We start from the raw sequence: 26,651 nt of genomic DNA, 5'->3' as shown, positions 1-26,651 counted from the left end.
ATCCCTTGTTTATTTTGTTTCTTAAACTGTGTTTGAGACAAGGTCTCAGCCTAGCTTGGCCTTAACTTCATTATGTTGTCAGGTTGGCCTTGAACTTCTGATCTTTCTACCCCTATCACCTGAGTGATGTGGGATTCCACTCAGTATGCTATGAATATGTTTTATTGCCATTGGTTAATAAAGGAGGTACTTTGGCTTATGGTAGGGCAGAATATAGCAAGGTGGGAAATCCCAAGCAGATAGAGAAGGAAAGAAGGTGGAGTCAGGCACACTCTTATTTAGCAGCCCAAGGAAAAAGATGCTGGAACCTTAGTGGTAGGCCATAGCCTTATGGTGATACATAGATTAATAGAAATGGGTTGATTTAAGATTTAAGAGCTAGCCAGGCGGTGGTGGTGCACACATTTAATTCGCAGCACTTGGGAGGCAGAAGGTGGACCTCTGTGAGTTTAAGGCCAGCTTGGTTTACAAGGGCTAGTTCCAGGACATGCTCCAAAGCTACAGAGAAACCCTGTCTTGAAAAACCAAAAAAAAAAGAAAAAAAAAAAAGGTTTTTAGAGCTAGCTAGGAGTATGCTTGAACCATTGGCCAAACGGTGTTGTAATTAATATAGTTTCCATGTGATTATTCAATTCCATGTGGCCAGGAAACCAATATCTTCGTTTACACCTGAGTGCTATGATCATAGACCATCACACCTAGTATATTCAGTGCTGAGGATCCAGCCCAGGTCTTGGTGCATGAAGTAAACACTGCCAACTCACCTACATTTCCCTCATTTATTAGTTCTCTGTGGGGAGTAGATTAGTTAGGACCCACTTCTTGTTTTCCAGAGGCCAGGGGTGAAGTTGGACCCCTGGGTTCAGCGTAGTATTGCTAGAGACCAAGTGAAGCAACTGTGTGTATATGGAGAGTTTGAAGAATTTGTAGATCAGGCAGCTCCAAACCAGAAGCAGTTCAGGGCTTGTTGAGGGATTTCAGGGAAGGCTTGTGTTGAGCGAACTGGAAGTTGGCCCGAAATATAATTACTTGGTTATAATTATTTGTTCTTTTCTGTTGGTAAGTTCCTTGATAAATAACTTGGCTGGTTTTGAGTTGCTGAACTTAACCGTTTGATTTTTCTGTAATCCAGACATTCAGAAGAAATAGCTGAAAATTAGTTTTCGTGAGATGAGTAAGGTCTTTACTGGCTTAGGGTCCTCAGGTTTCTTTGGGTTTGGTCTCAATGAGAGTCTTTATTTTAATTAATTAATATTTGACACAGGATCTTACTGTGTAGCATGGCTGGCTTGGAACTTGATATATAGTTCAGGCTGGTCTAGAACTCAGAGCTCTTTCTGTCTTTGTCCCCCAAGTTCTGGGATTAAAAGCCTGCACTACCTTGTCTGTTTTTAGGTGTGAATATTACTTAATTATTTTCAGAGTTGCAATACTCTTCAAACTCAGTTCACCTTTATCTCTGTTGTTTCACAAGAAAGAGGACATGGTCTGCTCCAGTGTCTTTGGAAGAAGCAGTCTTTGAAGTTACTAGTCAGATCCCAGAATCCTTTTTGCATGTTCTCTGAGAGTGAATGGGCTCAGCTTTGCAGTGCAGAGGCTTTGCCTGGGCCTCATGGCTTTTGTTTTTACTTTGGTGTTTGGTTCTCTGTTTGTGTGTGTATCTGTCTGTCATGTCATGTGTGTAGGCATGTATGGAGTTGAAGGACAACTGTTAACTTTTGGTTCTTCTGCCATGTGGGTCCTGGGTATTGAATTTGGGTGTGTAGACCTGGCAACATGCACTTTTAACTCTCCGAAGCCATCTGATGGACCCCATTTTCTTGGTTTTCCTTCTGCCTAATACATGGATTCCTTTGTTGGTGAATAATATTCTAGGTAACAAACCATCAGTAAAACCTTTTAAATGGAATTTCTTTTTATGGATATAAATTAGAACCAAATAAGAAAAATAGTATCTCAATATGTAGTGAATGCTTTTCTTGCTTGGAAACCAGATTTAGGAATTCCTGATGAACATGCAGCCTGGCCTGTGACATAGACCCTATAAATATAAATTAATAAGTAGTCTTGGGGGATTTGGTAGGTTGTGGGTAAAATACAATCTGCCTCCTTACTTTACATGTAGGATATTACAAAATAGTATGTGAACCCTTTCCCCTGAGCAGTACTGATGTGTAATTTCAGTTCATAAATGATCTTTGTAAGGACTGTAATTGATTGTTCTCTGGACGACCCTTTGTAGGTCAGGGTTGCTTGAGCTGATGTGTCTGTGTGACTTAGGGCTGGCCAGTGGTCCGGATGTGCTGGAGACGGATGGCCTCCAGGAAGTGCCTCTTTGCAGCTGCCGCATGGAAACCCCCAAGAGCCGCGAGATCAGCACCCTGGCCAACAACCAGTGCATGGCCACTGAGAGCGTGGATCATGAAGTAAGCACGTTCATTTTTCCTTAAAATGGCAACAAGAACTGTCATGCTTCAGAATCACAGCGTTTCCTGTTAAACCCTAGAAAGCACTGTCAGATTACCAGGGAACCCACACAAGCTTGCCAGAGTGATGGAGCAGATAATAATAAGATAACCAGAGCTGATAGGCTTGCTTTTTTTAAAAACCAAAACAAAACAAGAACGTTGTGGCTAGAGATGGCCCAGTAGTAAATAGACCATGCTGTTCCTGCAGAGGACCCAAGTCCAGTTCCCAGCATCCACATCGAGTGACTCACAACCTCCTGTAACTCCAGCCTCAGGGGATCCCCTTCCCTCTTCCAATTTCTGTGGACATATTCATTCTTATATACCCCACCCCTTTAAAATTTTTTTTTTTAAAGGGTGATAGCTTTCAAACTGTGGTTGGGTGAAAGTGGAATATTGCATTGTCATGAAACATAAAACAGGTTTTTACCACCTTGCTGTATTTACTGAGAAGTGAATAAAGTGAGGGTTTCTCCAGTGTGTCCGTGCCTGGGACAGGTTCAGCCTAGCATGCCCATCACCTCTGATGAGTTCTGATTACTTCTTACCATGTCTCACTTAGACATGGGAGGATTGATGATCCCTCACCCTCATTCCTTCTGGATTGGCAAAAAGCAAGGAGGCAATGTTCAGAGACAATGCTTTTTCTAAGAATTTTTCAATTTTTGGCAAGTTTTATTTTTCTTCAGCTCATCATGCCACTTGGCTGCTGGTGAACAAAGCAGGGGTAGGGACGGGGACAGCAAGCAGCAAGCTTGTTGATGTTGCATTACTAGAGGTACTTTTTGCTGTGACAAGACCCTTGGAATACTCTGACTGCATCTGACCGCCTGTGCTCTGGGAGAAGGCCTGGCCAGTAGCTGGTGCTTTGCTTCTTCTATCTTTTCCCTATTGCATTCTAGTAAGGTTTTTTTTACCATTTGATCTTTAGAGCCTTTCTCACTAATTAACAATTGAGTTTTAACTGTTAGCTTTAGGATTGAAGTCTTTGACAGCAACAGTAGCATATGTCTAGTGTGCAGGATATGGCCATGAGATTTCACACTTGCCCCTGCAGTTTCTTTATGCTTCATAGGTGAAGGCAGAAAGGCTAGGGCATCTGTCCAGGCCCAGGAAAAGGAGAAATGGAGGTGATTCTAGCAGTCCACCCTGCCCACAGAACTAGATTTAGGCAATTAATGGTAGGGTCTAGTGTGGTGCTGGGCCAGGTGTTTGTGGGCTGCTGCTACTGAAGACTTGTCCAGCTATTCTTGCTCCTAGTACCTAGTGATACAGCCAGAACTTTTACTTCAGTGGAATTGGCCTGTGTTGTGAGTCTTGCTTTTCTAAAAAGCTTTAATTTTTACTATGCTATGGTCCAAGAACTACAGTTTGAAAACTACTGGTTCTCTCATTCTCTTGACATGGGTATTAGGGAAGTTCTAGTGAAATTTTGCCTTGATTTCAGTTTTATCTTCTCAAAGTTTAAGGTCCATATATGTATGTCCCAGGATTTCTGTTTTTTTTTTTTTACATGTTTCTTTTCTTATTGGACTAAGCAGAATTCACATGTTGTTTCCAGAGTTTTTTGGTATGTTTGTAATCAAAGATTTTTAAAAGTTTTATTTATTTATTTTATGTGTTTGGGTATTTTTGCGTGTGTACCACCACATGTAGATTCTTACTTCTCACAGACAGCAGAAGCCTATGTCAGATCTCCTGGAACTGGATTTACAGATGGTTGCAAAATGTTGGTGCTGAAATTTGAACCTTGGTCTTCTGGGAGAGTAGTCATTGCTCTTTTTTTTTTCTCTTTCTTTCTTTCTTTCTTTCTTTCTTTCTTTCTTTCTTTCTTTCTTTCTTTCTTTCTTTCTTTCTTTCTTTCTTTCTTTCTTTCTTTCTTTCTTTCTTTCACAGGATTTCTCTGACTGTTTTGGAACTTGTTTTTCAGACCAGGGTGGCCTTCAACTCAGAGATCCACCTGCCTCTTCCTCCTGAGTGCTGGGCTACTAATGCTCATCCCTACACTTGGGAGTCAGTGTTGGCATTGCTCTTATCTGCTTAGCCATCTCACCAGCTCCCGTATTAGAAGTTGAATGTTTTTTTCTGCCACTTTTCTTATAGTTCCTTGTGCCACTGACCTACAGGTAAATGGATCCTAGTCACTGATTTAGTTGATGGCTTGCTTATGTTGTTTATGTCGTTCTCCTTAGGGTTCATTGTTTGAAGACATGGGTAGATCTAAGGTTTAAGACTTGTATGATTTAACCTTGGCATGGAAAACATACCACAAGGCAAGCATGATAGGGTTTCTGTGGCAACTTCTTGTCCTTCCTCATCAGGCTTTTTCTTACATGTTTTGACTCCTGATCGATTACTGACTTTGCTTATTGCTTTGTTTCAGGCTCAATATTCTATTTTTATTTTTTTTCCCTGCCATCAGTGGCTAGAATTTTTTGGTAGAGAAGAGTGCTTTCTTATCTGCTGGAGTAGTGTGGCATTCTTGAAATATGTTTACATTGCAAAGGCAGAATGCATAGCTACAACTCCCTCTCCTCAGAACAGGGCTTTTTGCTTTGACTTCTGTGCTGTGTGTTGATTTGCTTCTCATTTTCTCCTTTGTAGTTTGTTCTGTGTTCTTAGAAACTTTGTTTCTCTTTGTATGATATTCGTTATAAGGTTTTTTTGGTTATATAATAATTAGACCTGGCTCCTATACCCACATACCTCTGGTAGAACTGCCAAATCCAGGAAATAGCTGCTTTCCAAGGTGCATGGATTCTGCCTAGTTTCTTATACTTAGGTGCAATTCAGCAGATCTCTTTGAGTCCTTGACAGAACTGCAAAGGTCAGATCAGCCTTTTTTTTTTTTCTTTTTCTTTTTGGTAGGGGGTTTGAGACAGGATTTCTGTGTAGCCTTGGCTGTCCAGGAACTCATTCTCTAGACCAGGCTGACCTCAAACTCACAGAGATCCACCTGCCTCTGCCTCCCAAGTGCCGGGATTAAAGGCGTGCCCAACCACTGCCTGACTCAGCCTAGTTTCTTTGCAAGGCTGTGGGAATGCTGTACCAAATTGAGCACAAGATAGATACTTTTCACTGATGTTAGTTTACCTTCATCATGCATTGGAGGTTTTAAAATGTTGCTATAATTCTTCCATGGATTGTGCATTTATTGGCTGAAATAATCTCATCCACTTTGTTACATAGTTGTCTGCCTCTTAGCGGGCAAAGTAGCACAGATAATGAGGGTTTTACTCTGTGTCTAGCAGAATTAAGATACCAATTGGTTCTCCCTCAGCTTCTGAAGTTTTTCTTATACAATATTGTTATGAACTTTTATATTTTAATATTTGGTGGAGTTAATTTTTTATATTATTATTAAAGTCAAATAACCTTACACTTGGTTCCTGTCAAAAGATGCTGAAGTTTTGTGAATTCTCTTTCTTAAGCTTTCACACAGTAAGCATTTGGAAGACCAAAACCACTGATCTGAGGTCTAGTTTTTATTTCAGTGTTAGAGTTATGTATAGGTGACAGAGCCATGCAGAGTGCAAGCACACAGCTGGGTACCAGTGTAGCAGTGCTGAAAGTTTGATAGTGGGGTCAGGACAGGCAGAGAAAGAGGTGAGAATGAAAACTTGGTTCAGTGTAACTTCATCATACTATATCAAGCTTTTAGAGTCTGATGCTTGGTGGCTTATTGCCAGCATATTTAAGCACAGTATATTTTGGGGAAAGTTTCCTGATGTAATACAGGCCCCAGTGCACACGGAAGAAAAATTACGCTGGAACTCAACTCAGCCTACATGCCATTTCTTCCAAGAAGATCGGTTTTAGAGATAGGCTGTCTGTATTAGCTTAAGGGCCTGAAGAAGGATCTGGCCTGGTCTCAGTCATACAGATAGCATAGAGGCCATCTGGGCTATGATCCACCTCTGGTCCTGGTTGTGGGAGCTTGGCAAAACCCTTGTCTATACAGATAATGTAGGAGTCATTTAGCCTATTAGATATCTTCAGTCCTGGTTGTGGGAGCTTGGAGGAGGCCCCTTGCTTTTCAATATAATATAAGGGTCATTTAGATTACTAGCCAACCTCCTGTCCTGGTTGTAGGAGCTTACTTTGGCTTGGCTCAACAGATAATGTGGATAACCAGGCCATCAGTCACCTCTAATTCTTAACCTTCTGGAAAAAACAAGTTATATGTCCTTCCCTGTGAAAGAAAATTCTGGATGCTTAATATTCCTGCTTTTCCTGGACATCTGAGGGTGTAAGGACTTTTAAGCTCCCAACAGGTCAAGGATGCTGTATTATACCAGTGGTTTACTGGGCCTGCCTTTCTGAGGCCTGAATCAGAAAGGCATAACTTAATTTCTTTCTATTTTCTGTCTCTTTCAGATGCTGGCTAGAAGTGAAATAGGCTTTTTCTGATATGTTGGTCTTCCTTACTAAAGCCTCTTCCCTCACGTAGCTGCTTGTCTGCCGTGTGTTTCACCTCCATGCCAACTTAAATGCCATAGCTTTGTTTTTCCTTTTTCTTCCAGGTGGACAGTTTCTGAGATTTATAACTTGCTTACCTGGAAGGGTTTTTTTTTTTCTTTTAAGCTAATAAAATTGTTCTTGAGCTTAAAAAAAAGTACAACTGAACGGAAAATGCCGTGTGCTGAACTGCTTATGGTGGTGCACACCTGTCGTTTGATGTAATATTAGAAAATAACAATCCAAAAGTACCAGATCTTGACCACGGAAATAGCTGTGAGCCTCTACGACTTTGTATTAAGTGAGATATTAAAGAGTTTTCTAGCAATAAGGAACAATGCCACTCATTAAAACTCTGTTTTGAAATTTTTTGGAAGTAAAATATACTTTTTATATTGATTTGATTGGTTTACTGCTATATTAAGAAAAATTGAGGGCCAGTGTGATGGCTCAGTAGGTAAAGGCACTTGTTGCCCAAGCCTAATGACTTGAGTGTAAATCCTGGAATCCATTAAGAAGTTGGAAGGAGGGGACTGGAGAGATGGCTCAGTAGTTAAAAGTACTGACTGCTCTTCTAAAGGACCCAGGTTTAATTCCCAGCACCCACATGACAGCTCATAACTGTCTGTAACTCCAGTTCCAGGGGATCCCTTATACAGACATACATGCAGGCAAAACACCAATGCACATAAAATAAAAGTAAATTGTTTAAAAAAAAATAACGCTGGAAGGAGAAAACTAGCCCAGCAAAGTTGTTCTCTAGTCCTCTACAGGCACACATGATACCCCCTTCTCCTTCATTCTCTCACCCTCCTTAAAGTGTGGGTTTTGGGGAATTATTATTATTCTTGTTGGGTATGTGGATTTTCTTGAGATTGTGTGAATATTCATGAGCGATATACCTTGAGTTTTTAATGAATAAAACCTTGTGATTTCACCTATAAATACTCTTCTTGAAAGGTTAATGTGGATTGCTTAGGTGAGAATGTTAGGGATTTTAAAAAGTAAATATGGGCTTATTGGGGGGTTTTATTGTACTTCAGTCTCCGTTTTGTTTCGTGTTTTGAGACAGGCGTTCTCTGTGTAACAGCTCTGGCTGCTTTGGGACTTACTTTGTAGACCAGGCTGGCTTTGAACTCGGAGATCTGCCTGCCTTTGCCTCCCAAATGCTGGAATTCAAGGTGAGGGCCATCACACCCGGCTACTCCAGTCTCCATTTAAAAATTTATTTCAGTCTCTATTAGAGCTTTCCTTAATAGAATGTTTCAGAAAATAGCAGGCACTCTGAAGCTAATAGGACTTTTTTTGTTTTTGGTAATAATAGCAACAGGCATGCAGGAGGATGAGATTGGGTCTCTGCCTTGTCTTGTCACAAACTGGTTTCCCTTGTGAAGTGGACTGTAGCTTTCTTCTGCTTCTGTACTTCTCCTTGCTTCCAGGCGGATGGCTTGGGTCATTTTTGTTTCGTCATTGCCTGTTCACTCACTCCTTTCTTTTGCTTTGGCTCTTCCTGTTCTCTTCCTCATCACGGATGTAGTTGTGCTCATTAACTGTTTCTCTTTTTCTCAACTCTAAGAAAAAGTTGGATTTCTATTCCTTTGAAGTTCTCTTTCTGAAAGATCATCTGCCTTGTTTTGTGCTATTTGAGCAGCATCTTCCTAACTAGCCCCCAACTGTTTCCATTCCCATTGCCGCAGCTGAACAAAATCTCTTTCATCATTTTATGATCATATAAATAATTCATACTCTTTATAAAACAGTTCAAATACTAAATGGATGTAACCTCTTATTCCAAAATTAATTATGAATTGTTTTTAGCATCTTTTTGTACGTCTTACAGACTTGTGTCTATGTCTGTACTATCTCACATTTTCTTTCTTTTTAATGCCTTCTCTCCAATCAGCATTGATAAAGGACTTGTGTCCACCCGTCTTAACCAAGATTCGTAGAGAATCACTTGGTGTTGGGGGTGGTGTCAGGGTAGCTGGTTCAAGATATACGTGCCCTAGCTTTCCCTATGCTGAGTTTTATACCTTAGTGTAGCATGATTAATAAAAATCCAGAGACAGAAATTGGGGTTCAACCTGAAGGTCAGAAAAGCAAAACAGCCAGCTATTGGCTCTTACCTATACCTCAGTCTAAAATGGCGATCCTGCCTCCTGGAATCTCAGAATGAGTGTGTCTGAGAGCTGTCTCCTCTTGTCTTAAATTTCTCTGTAGTGCTGGGATTAGAGGCATTGCACCACGACCACCCAGTTTCTATGGCAAACTAGTGTGGCTGCTGGGATCAAAGGTGTGTGTCCTTACTGCCTAGTCTGTAAGACTGACCAGTGGGGTTGTTTCAGGCAAGCTTCACTTATTAAAATACAAATGAGCCGGGCGATGGTGGCGCACGCCTTTAATCCCAGCACTCGGGAGGCAGAGGCAGGCGGATCTCTGTGAGTTCAAGACCAGCCTGGTCAACAGAGCTAGTTCCAGGACAGGCTCCAAAGCCACAGAGAAACCCTGTCTCGAAAAACCATAAAAATAAAATAAAATAAAATACAAATGAAATATCACCACACCTTAGGTATGGGGAAATGTTCAATCTGCCTTTAAAGAGAATCTCTTATATGATTCTACCACAGTTCGTAGGCATCAGCAAAGCACTTGCTGGTCTGTCAGGTCCCGTTTCTTGTTTCTTCTGCCAATTGCTTCACTTGCTGTGTCCTTTGGGGGTAGTCTTGGCACACTTACTCACATTTCAGATGAAGTCTTAAGAAAAGATGCATTAAGAGCTTTTTGATTTGTGTTTTAGATTGTTTTGAAACTGTGCAGAACTCAGACCTAGCTACTTGTTGTAGATACTATGGCTACTGGCCTGTATTTACAACCTGGTTGCATAATTATATTGCACCAACAGAGCACAGAAGTGGTGGAGGCCATGTTCTGTTTCTTTGATTACCAGCATATCTGGACAGTTATTGTTTGTTGGGGGGACGTCTGTAGCAGTTCGTTTGTGAATTTTCTCTTTTGTTGGCACATAGTAGCATCTTACAGGGAAGCTTCTGTTTATAGTCTGATAATTGTCCTTGAATCTTGGATTCCTTAGTACGTTCTGTATTGGTGTTCTTCAGGCATATCCAGGAAACATTGCTTTGTTTCTTGCATCTCAGCTTTGATTCCATGTGTAGGGTATTCCAGCTGGATCACTTAGGGCTCATTGTACTTTGATCCACTGGTCACTTGTGATGGCCTTGACCTTCTTACCTATAGTATGTTGATTATCTAGCTCTCTTCTCATCCTGATGTCTTCCTTGATTTATGCCTAAGTTGAGCCTTTGATTTTCTGAACACCTGACCCTCTCAATGAGGTTGTCTGCTGGCTGGGGTTAGCAGCTGTATGACAGGTACTTTAGACTACTGATGAATCTAGGCTTGCCTCTGAAGGTTCATGACTCCTTTAGTCACCTCATGTCTCCTGAGAACTTCCCATGTGTCTAGTGCTTTCCATTGTCCAGTGGGTGGGAAAGCTGTTCTCTCACAGCTCTGTCACTGACCCCCGGTCTTGTCTGCTTGCAGTTGGGCCGGTGTACAAACAGCGTGGTCAAGTATGAGCTGATGCGTCCATCCAACAAAGCACCACTCTTGGTGCTGTGTGAAGACCATCGGGGTCGCATGGTGAAGCATCAGTGCTGTCCTGGCTGCGGCTACTTCTGCACTGCGGTAAGAGCCCAGCCCGCCTGCCGGGCTTCAAGAGTCCTCTGCAGAGGCTCATTCCTGAGTCATATCCCATATAGGGCTTAATTCCATAAGCCTTTCATCACAGTTATTGAGCTTTCTTTTCTTTTCTTTTTTTTAAAATACTTATTTATTTATTATGTGTACAATATTCTGTCTGTGTATATGCCTGAAGGCCAGAAGAGGGCACCAGACCCCATTACAGATGGTTGTGAGCCACCATGTGGTTGCTGGGAATTGAACTCAGGACCTTTGGAAGAGCAGGCAATGCTCTTAACCTCTGAGCCATCTCTGTAGCCCCCTTGAGCTTTCTTATGTAGACAAAGGACCTTGTATCCCCCGCTCCCTTGTTATGTTCTGTGAATTTCTGTCTTGAGTACAGAGAAGGGCATGCCTCCTCCCTTTGCTGCATTCTTTGTGTTCTATCAGTTGCCACTAGGATCTTGTCTTTGATGACTCCATTAATGAGATAAATCTGCATCCACCAGACTCTTAAGACAGGCTCCTTCTTATGATGCCTCTGTGGGTGTCTTCACTTAACCTGCTCCTTCATATGTTCTGCTGATCCCCTGTAGCCTAGGCCAGGAGCTTCTGCTATAAGGGTTTACCTTTGAATTCTACACCTTGTTTCCTTCTTAGACTTTCCTTTTTATGCTTCTGCTGAGAAATAGAATACTTCTGAATTCCATTGTCTATGCAAGAACAGCTATTCTAATTGGTGCTGTAATTGGTATTTATTGAAATGATCACTTTTGATACTCAGATTCTCTCTGCCCATCATCCCATGTGGGCCTTCTAGGCCATGCCTTATACAGCTCTCTTGCTTGTTTAGAGTGTCCTGATTGTTGTGAGACCTCAGCTAGCTGGGTTTCTGGGGTTGGAGGTGAGTAGTGTGGCAATGAGGTGATCTTTGGTGGCCTCTTGTGATGAGGCGAGCAGGCCTGCCCAGCTCCCGCTCGGCTAGCTTAGTCCCGGAAATAATAACACAGAAACTGTATTCATTTAAACACTGCCTTGCCCATTAATTCTAGCCTCTTATTGGCTAATTGTTACATCTTGATTAACCCATTTCTAATAATCTGTGTAGCACCACGAGGTGGTGGCTTACTGGAAAAGATTCTAGCCTACACCCATCTCAGGTTGAAGAATCATGGCGTCTTCCTGACTCTGCTTTCTTTCTCCCAGCATTCTGTTCAGTCTACTCCACCTTACTAATTTCTGCCCTATCAAAAAGCCAAGGCAGTTTCTTTATTTTTATTTTTTTTTAAGATTTATTTATTATGTCAGCATAATAAATAAGCCAAGGCAGTTTCTTTATTAACCAATGAAAGTAACACATAGATAGATGACCCTCCTACAACAGCCCCTGTTCATTTTGTGAGCTTTTTGTTTCTCTGCTGTTGGTAACCAGGCCATACCTGGGCTTTTACTTGCTTGTGTAATTAATCTGAGTGGTTCAGTAGAACTTCATCTAGTTATCTGAATGTTACTTTTAGTTTTTTAAAAATGATTTTCTCCTTTCTTTCTCCAGGGTAACTTCATGGAATGTCAGCCTGAGAGCAGTATCTCTCATCGTTTCCATAAGGACTGTGCCTCTCGAGTCAACAATGCCAGCTACTGTCCCCATTGTGGGGAAGAGACTTCCAAGGCCAAAGAGGTGACCATAGCAAAAGCCGACACGACTTCCACAGTGACCCTGGCCTCTGGACAGGAGAAGAGCTTGGCTTCTGAGGGCAGGGCTGACACGACCACGGGCAGGTACTAAGCACAGTAGCTGTGGTCAAGTTTTTCAGATAGCATTCCTGAATACAAGTCCTCTGTAGTTACCAGTTTCTGTTGCCATATCCAGAAGTCTCACTGAACTTTGCATTTATTATGGTTTCTCATCTCTAAGAAGTACTAGTGTTCATTTACTATAATTTGTACATGAGTCGGTTTCATTTTGGCTTTATAAAATCATCTGTGTTGAATCAGTTTTTACACTGGCTTGGCTGGTGCAGCCTTTTGTAGTTTTTTCATTCTTTAATGTAGTCCCCACACCCCGAAGTATTTTATTAGCTTCTGTTAGACTTGACACACTGCTTGGCACACGGTTGAAGGCCTTTTCTGAATAAAAGATAAAGCAATGTATTCCCATAGACATATATAATTGCTTTTCTAAAGAACCCAGTAGAAATTAGCCGAAGATCTTGAGAGCTGTGGAGCGATAAGACAGATGACTGCAGTCTTTCCAATCAGCCATTCCCTGATAGGAAAGGAATGGTGGAGAGATCCTTTCCAGATACTGACAGCCGTTGCTCACCAAAAAAGGGAGAAGATAGTTTTATAAACATGATAGCAGTAGGAGAAAAAAAAAAACCAAAAACGAAACCTAAAGCTTTATTTGAGGTCATTTAAAAAACCTCAGGTTAGCCGGGCGATGGTGGCACACGCCTTTAATCCCAGCACTCGGGAGGCAGAGGCAGGCGGATCTCTGTGAGTTCGAGACCAGCCTGGTCTACAGAGCTAGTGCCAGGACAGGCTCCAAAGCCACAGAGAAACCCTGTCTCGAAAAACCAAAAAAAAAAAACAAAAAAAAAAAAAAAAACCCAATCAAACAAACAAAAAAAACCACCTCAGGTTATATGTGTATACAATGGGAAGGGCTTAGTGCTTCCATATTAATTGGTAAATTAAGCATTCTCAAGTCGTAGTTCCAGTAGGCACCCATCCCTAAACTGGGGGAGGTAGTAGATTGACTGGATACAGCCTAAAGCTTGTTTATTAAAATCAGGTTTGAGTGAGTGGGTGGAGATCCTAGGAGTGCTGTAGCAACTTCTGAGTGTCTCGTTCATTGAGGGGATGGGGTTCTGCATTTCGGACAGCTCACTTGAGACTTGCAGATGGTCAACAGACTGGCATTGACTCCTCAGAGGCAGCCTGTGTGGGCAGGTTGGAACAGGTCTTGTTTTATGTTTTCATTGGTTTCCGTGAGAAAGAGAGGTTTTCCAAATAATCAAACAACATTTCAATAATTTTCTTCTCATGAAGCATTGCTGGAGCCCCAGAGGACGACAAATCGCAGAGCACAGTCCCCCAGGCACCAGAGTGCTTCGATCCTGCAGGGCCAGCTGGGTTCGTGAGGCCAACTTCTGGCCTTTCCCAGGGTCCAGGAAAGGAGACCTTGGAAAGTGCTCTAATCGCTCTGGACTCTGAAAAGTAAGAGCCAGCCTGTTTTTGTTTTTTGTTTTTGTTTTTTTTTGTTGTTGTTGTTTTTGTTTTTTTCCCAGAGACAGCTCAGGGTCATGTTCTTCCCCAGGGGTTCCTAATACTTTCCAGCTTTTTGAATAACACTGTTTATCAAAGGATGACTTCATGAGGTACCAGTCTCATATGTCTTCCCACTGTCTGGGATATATTGTTGCAAATTATTATCCATTCATGCCAACAGCAAGAGATGAGATTCTTGTTATCCTGAGCAAGGACAGTCTTATGGGCTCCTTCGGGTGAGCCGCCTGCAGGCTCCTAGAACAGACACTATCATTCCACGAGCTCCTATCATCTACCTTGCTACCTAATCTCTGCTTAGTGAGGCTAGATCAGGTAGCCCCCTCAGGCTGTTTGCTAGACCCCACACTGCAACCTTTATTGACTCCCAGGTATGCTTTTGTCCTCTTACTCTGGGGACAGCCTTCCACTCCTTACAGAGGCGTATCAAGGTGTCTTACTCATTCGTACATAACAGATAAGTCCCTCTGTTGGTCTTCATTATTCTGAATAGTCTCTCACTCTCTCTAGCCTAGTTCATCTGATACCCTTAATCCCTGTCATCGACCAGGCCCCAGACTTTTCCTAACCCCTCTACTCCTAATCCTTGTCTAGAAGTTGAGTAAACTTCATAGCACATGTTGGCTTAAGGCCCTTTCTTGCTGCCAGAGGATAGCTAGTATCACCCTATGACAGTTGCCATCACTTGAGCTCACAGGTCACCCTGGACCTCATATGCCATCTTGAGTATAAATGATAACCAGTGCATGACGGCTTCTGGCAGCTCCCTGACCTTCTACAGTATAGCAGCGTATCTGTGCCTGAGTGGGGCACACGTCATGTTAGCAGCCGTGTTAGTGTGCAGCACTTTCATGACATAAGAAGACAGTTGTTGGGGTTTTTGTTGTTGTTTTGTTTGTTCTTTCGGTGGGCAGTGCCTCAAGGCTTTAAACATGCTCTCAACATTGTACCTCTTGCCCTGTTTTGACAGTAAGAGACTGGTGTTGATTCTGTCCTCTGCTTCTTACAGACCCAAAAAGCTTCGCTTCCACCCCAAGCAGCTGTACTTCTCTGCCAGGCAGGGTGAGCTGCAGAAGGTGCTTCTCATGCTCGGTGAGTTGCTATTACCTGAGACCTCAAAGGGAACACAGGGAAGCCTTGTTGGTTACCCCTTTTCTCATGAGCCCCATCTCCCTGTCTAATGCTTACAAATGCTTGATTCCTCTGATGCGTGAAAGAAAATGCTCCCTGGTATTTAACCTGTTACATGGCCTGGAAATTTTCTCTATGCATTTCTAGTTTCTAAAAAGTAAAAAACAAAACAAAACAAAACTAGTTTAAAAAGTAACCAGTTGAGTGATTATCAGATTAAGCAGAAATGTACATTGCAGGAAAAGCAGCTGCAGCATGACTGGGTCCTGTTGTGACATGTTACAGTGAGGAAGCTAATGCTTCTGTGCTGACAGGAACATTACAGCTGCACAAAGTGATCCAGTGGAAGTAAGGACATTGTATGTTTGCAGCTGTTGAGCTTGGGTTAACTCTTTAGTGCCTGAGAATGTGCTTGTTAGAGCCGACCCAGTCTCAGCTTGAGTCCTCAGCTCATGGTTCTGGGCTTGACCTCTCTGAAGTTCATCTTTGGTTGAAAAGCATGGATAAACTTGCACTTTGAATGACAGCAAATCATGAAAGAAGCCAGAATTTGTGAAGAAGAAAGGAAAAGATGGGAGAATTCATTTAATAAAAAAAAAGTTTTATTCTTCATGGATTTCATATAGTCTTAATTTGCTTCATTAATTTTTACATGTTATCTTGATTCAATGTCTAGAAAAATGCTCAAAATTTGGGAGCCTAAGGCAGAAGGATTTCAAGTTCAAGGCCAGCCTGGTCTGCATAGTGAGACCCGGTGTCTCCAAAAAGTAAAAATGAAACAACTATTTGAGTCTTCGGGTCACGCTTCTATCTGCTCCCGGGACATGTCTGTTTAGGGGCTGTTCTTCCTTTAGCATGTTTTTTATAAGCTTGTAAGAGGCTAAGATAGGAGTGTCTGAAAGCACCAGAACTCAAGGGTTAGAATGAGCACGGTAAAACACTCTTACTAGTACAACTGGGGCCTAACTTCTGCCTGCAGACAGGGTATAGTGACTCCATCATGGCTTCAGAGCTCATTCTTTACATTGATGTTATCCATGTCAGCCCTGACGACCATCATAAGTATATGAAAATGTATTGTGGTTGCATCTGATATAATTAGTAAAATTGTGTTTGTTTACAGTTGATGGAATTGATCCCAATTTCAAAATGGAGCATCAGAGTAAGCGTTCCCCATTGCATGCTGCTGCAGAGGCTGGCCACGTGGACATCTGCCACATGCTGGTTCAGGTTTGGAAGGATAGCTTTAAATAGTTTCTTCATCTTCTCCATGATTATCTAAGTGCCGCCAGGCTAAAATGGCAGTGGTACCTCGAGACTACTCTAGGTACTCTACATTGCCTCTGTAGAGTACCGCACTGCTGTGTAGCTGTGTCTCAGCGTATTTCCTAGTTTTAGTTTAGCCTTGGCTTTAATATTTACTAAGGTCTGCTATAGATGATGGGGGCTTAGTGAGACCCAGATCTTTCCCTCTTCTAATCCCTGTGACTGATTACATATCCCTCATTGTTTAAACCATGTCTAGAATTTTCTTTAATTTTGTGAGATGACTGAATAGTTAAAGGTGCTTGCTACCAAACCTGACAACCCGAGTTTGACTTCTGGAACTCGCATAGTAGAAGAGAACACAAATTATTTTTTGACCTTCACATATGTTGTGATGTATACATGTCTCCCCAATTGAAAATAAATGTAAAAAAATCTAAATAACATTGAAAGTTATTTTTTCCATCCAGAACATCTGTAACCATTAACCATCCTCTGTTTCTCTCCACACCTTTTTTCAGCAGCTGGTAACCACTGTCTTCCACATTCGAGTGAGAATGTGCAGTGTTCTGCTGTGCTTCTGTAAATGCAGGATCGCAGTCTTATTAATGGCAGCTGTTACATGGTGTCCACACACTACACTTTGTCTTTTGCCCATTTGTTAGTGGACACTAGGTTTGGTTCAGTGTCAGTCATAGTTCCTGTGAACAGGGCTGTCATAGACTTAGGTGTCCAGAGGTCTCTCAGACCTAAGCTCCTTTCTTTTGAATATACATCTAAGAGTACACTTTCTGGGTCACTTGGTTGCTCTAGCTCCAGAAGTTGAAAAACTTCCATACTGTCTTTTGTAGTGCATATTTGGCTGACTATTAAAGATCTAAGCATTTTTCTTTTTCTACATCTGCATGGCTACTTGTTACTTATCTTTTTTAATTTGTATTTTCTTCATGATTAGTGGTGTAGTTTTTCATATACTTGTGGTTCTTGTTACAGCTTCTTTTGAGAAATGTTTGATATGTTACTCTCTTTGAAAAATGAGTTATTTGCTATTGAGTTGTGTGAATTCTGGAAATCAATCCCTTGTTAAATGAATATTTTACAGATACTTCCCTCTGTTATAGGTCACCTATTAACTCTGTTTCCTATATTGTTTATACAGAAGTTTGATAGAGGTTGCCTGTATAGAATCAACCTTGTATCCTTAGGATGAAATCACTTGATCCTAGTGATTTATTTCTGCTGTGTTATTTAACTTGCTCATATTTTGTTCACAATTTTCATATCTATCCACCAGGATAGCTGTTTTCTGTAGCCTTTGGCCGTGGCTGCTGCTGGTGTTAGCGTTAGTACTGTAGAACAATATTATATTGTATTAGGAGGGTATCAGCCTCCCCCCCCCCCATAGTTTTAGAAATACTGGCATTAATCTTTGGAAATTTGGTGACATTTCATTGTGAAGCTGCCCACTCTGGACTTTTCTTTGTTGGAAGATATTTTCTTTGACTTTACTGCAGTCCCTTGTTATTTATTGGATGTTTCAAGCATTTTATTTATTCATCATTCAGTTTTGATTGGTTTCAAGTGTCAAGAAAGTCGCCCATTTCTTGCTGTCATCTGATTGTTTATCATAGTCCATAATGATCCTTTGTGCTCCTGTGATGTCAGCTGATAAACATCTATTCTGCTTTTGTTTGAATTGTGTTCATTTTTTTTCTTGATTAGGTTAACTACAGGTTTGTTTTACCTTTTCTAAAAATCAACTTTGTCTTTTAATCTTTGTCTTTTCATTTATCATATTCATTTCATTTGTTTTTCTTCTGATCTTTGTTTATTAATTTTGGATTTTGTTCTAGTTCCTTAGCATTCCATCATTAGTTTATTTATTTGAGATTTCTATTTTTTGCTATGGTTTATTGCCATAAATATCTTTCTTAGTATTGCTTTTGCTTTATCCCATGTTGTATTTTCATTTATTCTAGGAAGTGTGTGGGTGGGTGGGTGGGTGTGTATGGCAGAGGTTGGCATCACATGTCTTTCTTATCCAATCTCCACTTTATATATAGAGATAGGGTCTTTTATTTAAGACAAAAGCTTGAGGATTAGCCTAGCTAGCCAGCTTGCATCTGGGATCCCTCAATTCTGTGTCCCATGTGCTAGGATTAAAGTTAGGTCAGTCTGCCCTCCCAACTCTACATTCACAAGGGTGCTGGGGATATAAGTTCTTGTTGTCATGCGTGCACGGCAAGAGGTTTGCCTCCCAAGCCATCTCCTTAGCTCCCAGTTCTAGAAAATATTTTAGACTTCGTTCTTATTTCTTCATTGGCTCATTACTTATGAGTGTACTGTTGAATTTCTTTGTATATATACTATTCCTGAAGTGCTGTTTTTGTTGATTTCCATTTTTATTTAATTGTGACCATAGACGAGATATATATGCATGCTATGGTTTCAGGTTTTTGTGTTTGATTTTCTTTTGGTGAGGGGGAGGCTAAAATTGTTTGAGGGCTGGGGAGATGGCTCAGCAGTTAAGACCACATACTCATTACTCTTTCAGGAGTCCCAGAAACCATGTTGCAAGGGGGTGGGAGTGGGTGAGTGGTGCACAGCCTCCTGTAACTCTAGCTCTTGTGTAGAGATATACAGTACCAATAATTAGAAATAAAACAAATCTTAAAATATTTATTTACACTTACTTACGGTCTGACCTACACAATGTTCTGTATCCTGATGCGAAGAATTTTCATTCTACAATTCTAACATGAATTGTTGTGCAAATGTCAAACTTGTCAAACTTGTTCCTTTGATCTGTAATACAGTTCAATTCCACTGTTTCTTGTCTTTGGTCTGAGTGAGCTCATCAGATGAAAATGATATGAATCCCACAGTTACATTGTATTGGAGTGTTCTCTGTCCCTTTAAATATGATGTTCATATTATGCAATTGGATTTTCTTTTATGTTTTTTTTTATTTTATTTTTTTTTTTTGAGACAGGGTTTCTCCGTAGCTTTTGGTTCCTGTCCTGGAACTAGCTCTTGTAGACCAGGCTGGCCTCGAACTCACAGAGATCCTCCTGCCTCTGCCTCTCGAGTGCTGGGATTAAAGGCGTGCGACACCACCGACCGGCAAAGGGGAGAGTCTTTGGTTTTTTTTTTAATTTTGTGAGAATTCATTTTATGTGTATAAATGTTTGCCTATATGTAACTCTGTGTACAACAAGCATGCACTGCCTAAGAAGGCTGGAAGAGTGTGTTCGTTTCCCTAAAACTAGAGTTTACAGACAATTGTGAGCTGCCATGTGGGTGCTAGGGTCCTCTGAAAGGGCAGTCAGTGTTCGTAACCTCTGAGCTATCTCTCCAGCCTCTTGTATATTTTATATTGAGTAATATGTATTTATAATTGTTATTTTCTTTTATTAAATTGACTACTATGTCATAGAGTTACCTTTAAATTTTTCTTTTTAGTTGTGAATGAGTATTTTGCTTAGATTTATGTGTGTATACCACATGCATGCCTGGTGACTGGAAGCCCGAAGAGGACCTTGGATCCTCTAGAACTGGAGTTAAAGACAGTTGTGAGCCACTGTGTACTTTCTGTGAATCAAACCCAGGTCCTTGAGAAGAGCAACAAGTGTTCCTAACCATTGAACCATCTTTCTAGCCCCTGGTTGGTTTTTCTTTTACTTAAAACCTGTCTTATCTAAATATGTCAGCTTGCTCTTTTCTCAGTACATCTTTTTCTGTCCATTCACTTGAACTATGTGTGTGTTACTGAAGTAAGTTTCTTACTGTCAGCAAATCATCTGATTTTTTTTTTAATCCATTTAGTCTGTATTTTTTTATTTGGAGAACTTACTCTCTTTCCATTTAAGCCATCATTGTTAAGGACACAATCCTGTCAACTAGTTTGTCTGTTGTTCCTCTGTTATTTTGCATTCCCTTTCCATCTCTTGTGTGTCTTTGTGGGTTTGGGGAATCTGCATGGAAAGGATTTGATCCTGTTACATCTGAGTGAGTCCATTTGCATGCTTTCATGATTGTTATATTTTTTTTTTAAATCTCTAATATTAGACATCTTGTACTTTTTTTACACGACTAGGCTGGTGACAGTCCTCATGCTGACTGTCTTGACGATAGCTTTCGGGGGTCTGTATTTTCAGCAGCAGATGTTCGGCCTTTGTTTTCTCTACACTGCAGATACCACTTGACTCTCCCCAGGGTTTCTGTTTCCAAGTCTGCTGTGGTATAACTGGAATTTCTTTGTGTGTAACTTAAGGATTTTCTCTGGCTGTTTTTAAGATTCTCACTTTGTCTTTTGCTTTTGATTAATATAAGCCTTAAAGACTATCTATGTTGGTTGAAATATATTTTAGGGTCCTTTGTAACTTCCTGGTTCTGGTTCATTTTCTCCAAGTTTGTAAACTTTTTGGTAGTTAGTATTGCTTATAGTTTGAAGTTAAAGTTAACCAAGGAGTGGAATCTTGTAGTGGTAGGAACTTGAGATACCTGATCCCATTGCATGTATAGCCAAGAATGAATTGTGAATGCTATGCTGAGCTTACCTTCTCCTTTTTATATGCTTGGGAGCCTAGCCCAGGAAACCAGCATCAACTAGAACAGAGACCTATTCAGAGTAATTTTGATGTTCACCTGCTTGCTATTATAAGGCCTTTCTTTACCTGTGTGTATGCGGTTTTGTGTTTTGCTGATTGTCTCTGTCTCCTGCAGCATTATGTGTGTTTTTTGGATTTAAAGTGACAGCAGGCTGCTTATTCCTCAGGTGTTTGGGGCTGTAGTCTGGGCAACATAAATGGAGGGCATTCTAGCTTCGCAGAAAGTACTCCTCTGATGTGGAGTTTTCCCAACCTTTGGATAGTGCTGTGAATACCCATGGTCTGGCCCCTAGATTGAAACAGCATTGATCACAGAAGCACCATTATTCCTGGCTGCCCTATCTAGTAGGCTTAGCCTGTGGGTATCTGTTCACTGGCAGAGTTCTGTTTTCCAGCACTTTGTTCTTTTAAGTAGCATTATTGTGCTAGGGTTCTGAAGGGTAACTGATGGGTTGGCGGAGAGATAGGACTTGGTTGATGAAGATGAAAGACAGTCAGCACCCTTCTCCCCTGTACGCCATTTCTTCTCTGTCACTGTCCCTCTTAGGGTTGCACCTTTGCACTTAGAAAAGTCTTGGAAGCAGGTCTTCATCACATCGCATCCAGGATTGTAGCGGCATCCCTCATGATGGTGGTAGCTTGTCAGTGAAGAATGTATTCTTTTAGTTCTGTCTTTTCTGTTTGAAATCTGCGTAACCACCTAGTAGGCCTTGCTTTTCCTCTTCCCACCCATCACACTGCCTTGATCTCAGAGAATTTTTTTCTTCCTCTGGGCTATGATCAGTGGGGTTTTTTTGGGGGGGGGTTGGGCTCTGGCTATCTGTTGAGGGCGTCTGCATGTATGTTCATCTAATGCTGGCATGATCTGGTGTCACCGGCACTTGAATTCTCCAGAAAGCCTTGGTCCCCACCCCAGAGGTTGTGTTGCAGGGCTGCCTACAGGTTTGGTTCTGTCTGTTGTGCTGTCCAGCTTGAGGCCTAGCTCTTTGCTTGACTTGAGTAAGAATGGGCTTTTGTAAGTAAGAATAGTGATAGACAGGTATTCTTGAACCTGTCTGTTATTTTTCACTGTGATGGGCCTGTGCGCGCGCGCACGTGTGTGTGTGTGTGTGTGTGTGTGTGTGTGTGTGTGTGTGTGTGTGTGTGTGTGAGAGAGAGAGAGAGAGAGAGAGAGAGAGAGAGAGAGAGAGAGAGAGAGAGAGGCAGAGCTGCATGTGCTCTGTACAAATAGAAGCTTTATCCTGCCTGCATAGTGCAGCTTGTTCCTTTTCTCAGTACTTCTGCCGCTGCATGACCTTCATTCTCTATGTGGCGCACACCTTTAAAATCCCAGCACTCGGGAGGCGGAGGCAGTTGGATCTCTGTGAGTTCGAGGCCAGCCTGGTCAATAAGAGCTAGTTCCAGGGCAGACACCAAAGCAACAGAGAAGCCGGGCGGTGGTGGCGCACGCCTTTAATCCCAGCACTCGGGAGGCAGAGGCAGGCGGATCTCTGGGAGTTCGAGCCCAGCCTGGTCAATAAGAGCTAGTTCCAGGGCAGACACCAAAGCAACAGAGAAGCCGGGCGGTGGTGGCGCATGCCTTTAATCCCAGCACTCGGGAGGCAGAGGCAGGCGGATCTCTGGGAGTTCGAGGCCAGCCTGGTCTACAAGAGCTAGTTCCAGGACGGGCACCAAAGCTACAGAGAAACCCTGTCTCGAAAAACAAAACAAAACAAAACAAAACAAACAAACAAAAAGCAACAGAGAAATCCTGTCTCGATAAAACCAAAAATAAAAATAAAATATAAAAAAAGTTATTTGTGCTGGGCAGTGGTGGCACGTACCTTTAATCTCAGTGCTCAAGAGGAAGAGATAGGTGGATCTCTGTGAGTTCAAGGCCAGCCTGGTCTACAGAGGGAGTTCCAGGACAGGCTCCAAGGCCTTAAAAAAAAAAAAAGTTATGTACTTATTAAAATTGATTGCTGCAGAGTTATGGCTTTCCTTTGTCTTCAGGTGTTTTTGTTTGTTGGTTTGTTTTTCTGTTTATTTTAAGCAGCTAGACCCTGACCTTTAAGGTTAGTGTTTGAAACCAACTGTATTTTCTCTACGTGTTTTTGTCTCACTGCTTCTCTGGCCCCCGCTCTTGTAAGACAGCCCCCCCCCCCCCCCGCCTCTTTGGAGTGCATCTTTGGACTTCAGCTTTTTTACTGCTGTCATCAAGAACTATAGCTTTACTTATTGCTGTCAATATTTACTTTATAAGTTACAGAAGCCTATGGAGAAGGCTCAACTATCAGTAGCCAGTTCCTCTTGACCACAGCTGATAACAAACTGGGGCCTTACCTGTGTGTACTTGTCATTTCATTTCTCTCTCTCTCTCTCTCTCTCTCTCTCTCTCTCTCTCTCTCTCTCTCTCTCTCTCTCTCTTTTGTTTTCCGAGACAGGGTTTCTTTGTGGTTTTGGAGCCTGTCCTGGCACTACCTCTTGTAGACCAGGCTGGTCTCAAACTCACAGAGATCCGCCTGCCTCTGCCTCCCGAGTGCTGGGATTAAAGGTGTGTGCCACCACCGCCCGGCTTCATTTGTCTCTTTAGTGAAAAAGTTATAAATTATTCCAAAATTCTTATCACTTGAAGCTAGTTTTTGTTTTGTTTACTCTGGAAACTATTTTAACACTTGGAGAAATGTGCTGATTAGATGGGGTATCCTCTGCCCTCCCACACTTTTCTCTCCCCTGAGGTTCTTCCACTCCCTTTCTTAGACATCTCTATATCCTGCTGTCCCTGTGTGTCAGATGAATTTAGAAATGAAGTCTAGGAAGAATATTCTGCTTGAGGTAGAGCTTGATAGAATAATTATGTCTGTCTGTGTGTGGGGTGTCAAGTATGTTGGGTGTGTGGGTGGTAGAGATCAAATCCAGGGCCTTGTTCATGCATGGCGGGTACTCTACCACTGAGTAGCCCCACCTTTATTTACTGTGTCTGGAGTGCAGTTTTGAAAAATCAGATACAGTTGGTCAGTAAAACAGTTTCAATGTTGTTAAATCTTTTTCTAACAAATACAAAAGCCTCACAGCTCTTTTACTTATTGGGATGAAGGATTCAGAAATTACCCTCAACACATTAAACAATCTTTTTTTTACTAGGCGGGTGCCAATATTGACACTTGCTCAGAAGATCAGCGGACCCCATTGATGGAGGCTGCAGAAAACAACCACTTGGATGCAGTGAAGTACCTCATCAAGGCCGGAGCACAGGTGGATCCGAAGGTACCCACCCAGTCAGGTTCATATTCTTATTTCATGTGTAGATGTTTCTTAGATGAACAAGAGCAGTTTCTCCTTGAAACTTCTGCAGTAACTTGTTGCTGTTGGACATTTATGCTGTGGTCTAACATAGCATCTTTACTTACTTGGTGTCACTGTGATAAAATGCCAGATAGAATGACTTAGGGGAGTAAAGATTTATTTTGGCTCATGATTTCTGAGGGATTTAGGTCTCTCATAGTGCAGAAGGCATGGCTGAGTAGCAGCAGGAACTTGCAGCAGCAACTTTTTTTTTTTTTTTTTTTTTTTTTTTTTTTTTTTTTTTTTTTTGGTTTTTCGAGACAGGGTTTCTCTGTGGCTTTGGAGCCTGTCCTGGAACTAGCTCTTGTAGACCAGGCTGGTCTCGAACTCACAGAGATCCGCCTGCCTCTGCCTCCCGAGTGCTGGGATTAAAGGCGTGCGCCACCACCGCCCGGCTAGCAGCAACTTTTTAATGTGTTGACAGATCAGAGGCAGAGGATGTAAGCCAGGCCCAGTAGCAGGTATAACCTGCAGAGGTATGTCCATCGTGACCTGTTTCTGCATTCAGGTCCAACCTTCTGAAAATGCCACAGATTTTAAGTTGGGAATCAAAGTTCTAAACAGCCTTTGGGAATGTTTCTGATGCAAACTATAAATACACGGTGACCTGGCCTATTAGTAAAGATTCCCTTGTAAGCACTAGATGTACCTCTGTGTCAATAATAGACAAGTCAGCCAATAAGGAGTTGGCCCTGAAATTTTTTTGCTTCCTTCATTCATTGTGCTTTCCTGCTTCTGTTTAGAGCCGTTAGACAAGAAGAGAAGTAGAAGATACTCAAATTGAAAAGACTCAGTTCGTACTTGATGTCATCTTATGGGTAGAAGTTATAAAGGGTCAAGAAAAGTGTCGTTAGAGTAATGAACTAATTTACTATAATAGGGTACAAAACTGACACAAATAGCAATTTCCTTCCTTCCTCCCTCCCTCTCTTCCCTCCCTCTCTTCCCTCCCTCCCTCTCTTCCCTCCCTCCCTCTCTTCCCTCCCTCCCTCCCTCCCTCCCTCCCTCCCTCCCTCCCTCCCTCCCTCCCTCCCTCCCTCCCTCCCTCCCTCGAGAGAGGGTCTTCTTATATTGTGAACTTAGTGCTTGTGATCTTCCTGCTTCAGATTCCTGAATACTGGGGTTATAAGTGTGTATCACCATGTCTGTCATATATTTCTATATTATTGCAGTTAAGTTTTCCTAAAAGGAAGTTGAGTTAATTACATTTATAGTAATATTAAGAAGGAGTATGTTTAACCAAAGAGGAACAAAAAAACCTTATGCACAGATAACTCAAGCAATTGTTAAAGAAGACAGAGAGTTTAGTATATAGCTCGGTTGGTAGAGTGCTTGCCTCAGCACCACATAAACTATGTGTGGTGGTTACACCTTAATTCTAGCACTTGGGAGGCAAAAGGCTGGAAAATCAGAAGTTTGTGGTCATCTTTGGTTACATAGTGAATTTGAAGCCAGCCTGGGCTACATGAGACCCTATCTTTTTTTTTTTTTTAAATGGGAGGTTATTTTCTGTCTGTGTATATTCATGTAACCCTTTTCAAAATTCCAATGATATGCAGAAATATCCAGCCTAAAGTTCAAACATATTTTTCAGGAGATCTAGAAACAGTCTCTGTGGAATTAGACTTCCTTATTTCAGATGTTAGTACAAAGCTACAATAAGGAAAGTGGTGTAGTGCAGTTATAAACATGGAGCCACAGACCAGGAGAATTAGATGACAAAAAAAATCTCAGAAATAAACCATTTCTTGTGTTTAAGGCAACTTTTCAGCAAATGGTGCTGGGAAATCTTAGTATTTGTGTGTAGAAAAATGTGGTCATTGGGGCTGGAGAGATGGCTCAGAGGTTAAGAGCACTGGCTGCTCTTCCAGAGGTCCTGAGTTCAATTCCCAGCAGCCACATGGTGGCTCACAACCATCCGTAAGGAGATCTGGTGCCCTCTGATACATGCTGGCAGAACACTGCATGCATAATAAATAAATAAATAATTTTAAAAATGTGGTCATACCATATATATATGTAAAGTGATCAAAAAATTGAACGTAATAGCTATGATTATATACTTTGCAGGATAGTAAAAGCCATAATCACAACACTCACAATGCAGAGGTAGGAGGATTGTCCACACATAGCACCTCAGACCACACCTTAAGGGCTGGTGTCCCAAAAGCTATTGGCTGAATGAATTTTCACACAGTAAGCCATGAGCATTAGGGTGTTGGATCAGTGGGGACTGGACTCCACAACTCTGTATTTGTTGGTGTTTTGTTTAGTAGTCGCCATTTGTTGCAAAAAGAAGTTTTCTTGATGAGGAAAGAGAAGTACTGTGGGTATAAGAGTAAATATTTAGGATATAGTTAATAATTTTGCTGATTTAATAGAACATTTTTAAAGATTTATTTTTAAT

The 26,651-nt window shown here is 41.6% G+C and overlaps 1 protein-coding gene across 10 annotated transcripts in view; it reads left to right on the top strand.

Moving 5' to 3' along the window:
- Ehmt1 (euchromatic histone lysine methyltransferase 1) overlaps nucleotides 1-26,651 on the top strand; it is a 150,841-nt gene that overhangs the window by 93,359 nt on the left and 30,831 nt on the right. For 7 of the 10 annotated variants that reach the window (XM_075985337.1, XM_075985342.1, XM_075985336.1 and 4 more), the window contains 7 exons: nucleotides 2,281-2,426; nucleotides 10,488-10,631; nucleotides 12,178-12,404; nucleotides 13,677-13,844; nucleotides 14,923-15,005; nucleotides 16,168-16,274; nucleotides 24,044-24,166. In XM_075985337.1, coding sequence (XP_075841452.1) covers nucleotides 2,281-2,426; nucleotides 10,488-10,631; nucleotides 12,178-12,404; nucleotides 13,677-13,844; nucleotides 14,923-15,005; nucleotides 16,168-16,274; nucleotides 24,044-24,166 — 998 coding nt within the window. The remainder of the gene's footprint in view (nucleotides 1-2,280; nucleotides 2,427-10,487; nucleotides 10,632-12,177; nucleotides 12,405-13,676; nucleotides 13,845-14,922; nucleotides 15,006-16,167; nucleotides 16,275-24,043; nucleotides 24,167-26,651) is intronic. The other 3 variants (XM_075985343.1, XM_075985341.1, XM_075985345.1) reach the window with 2 other exon arrangements.

The sequence above is a fragment of the Microtus pennsylvanicus genome, chromosome 9, assembly GCF_037038515.1.
Source record: "Microtus pennsylvanicus isolate mMicPen1 chromosome 9, mMicPen1.hap1, whole genome shotgun sequence".
Taxonomy (NCBI): Eukaryota; Metazoa; Chordata; class Mammalia; order Rodentia; family Cricetidae; genus Microtus; species Microtus pennsylvanicus.
This window is presented reverse-complemented; position numbering and strand designations above follow the sequence as displayed.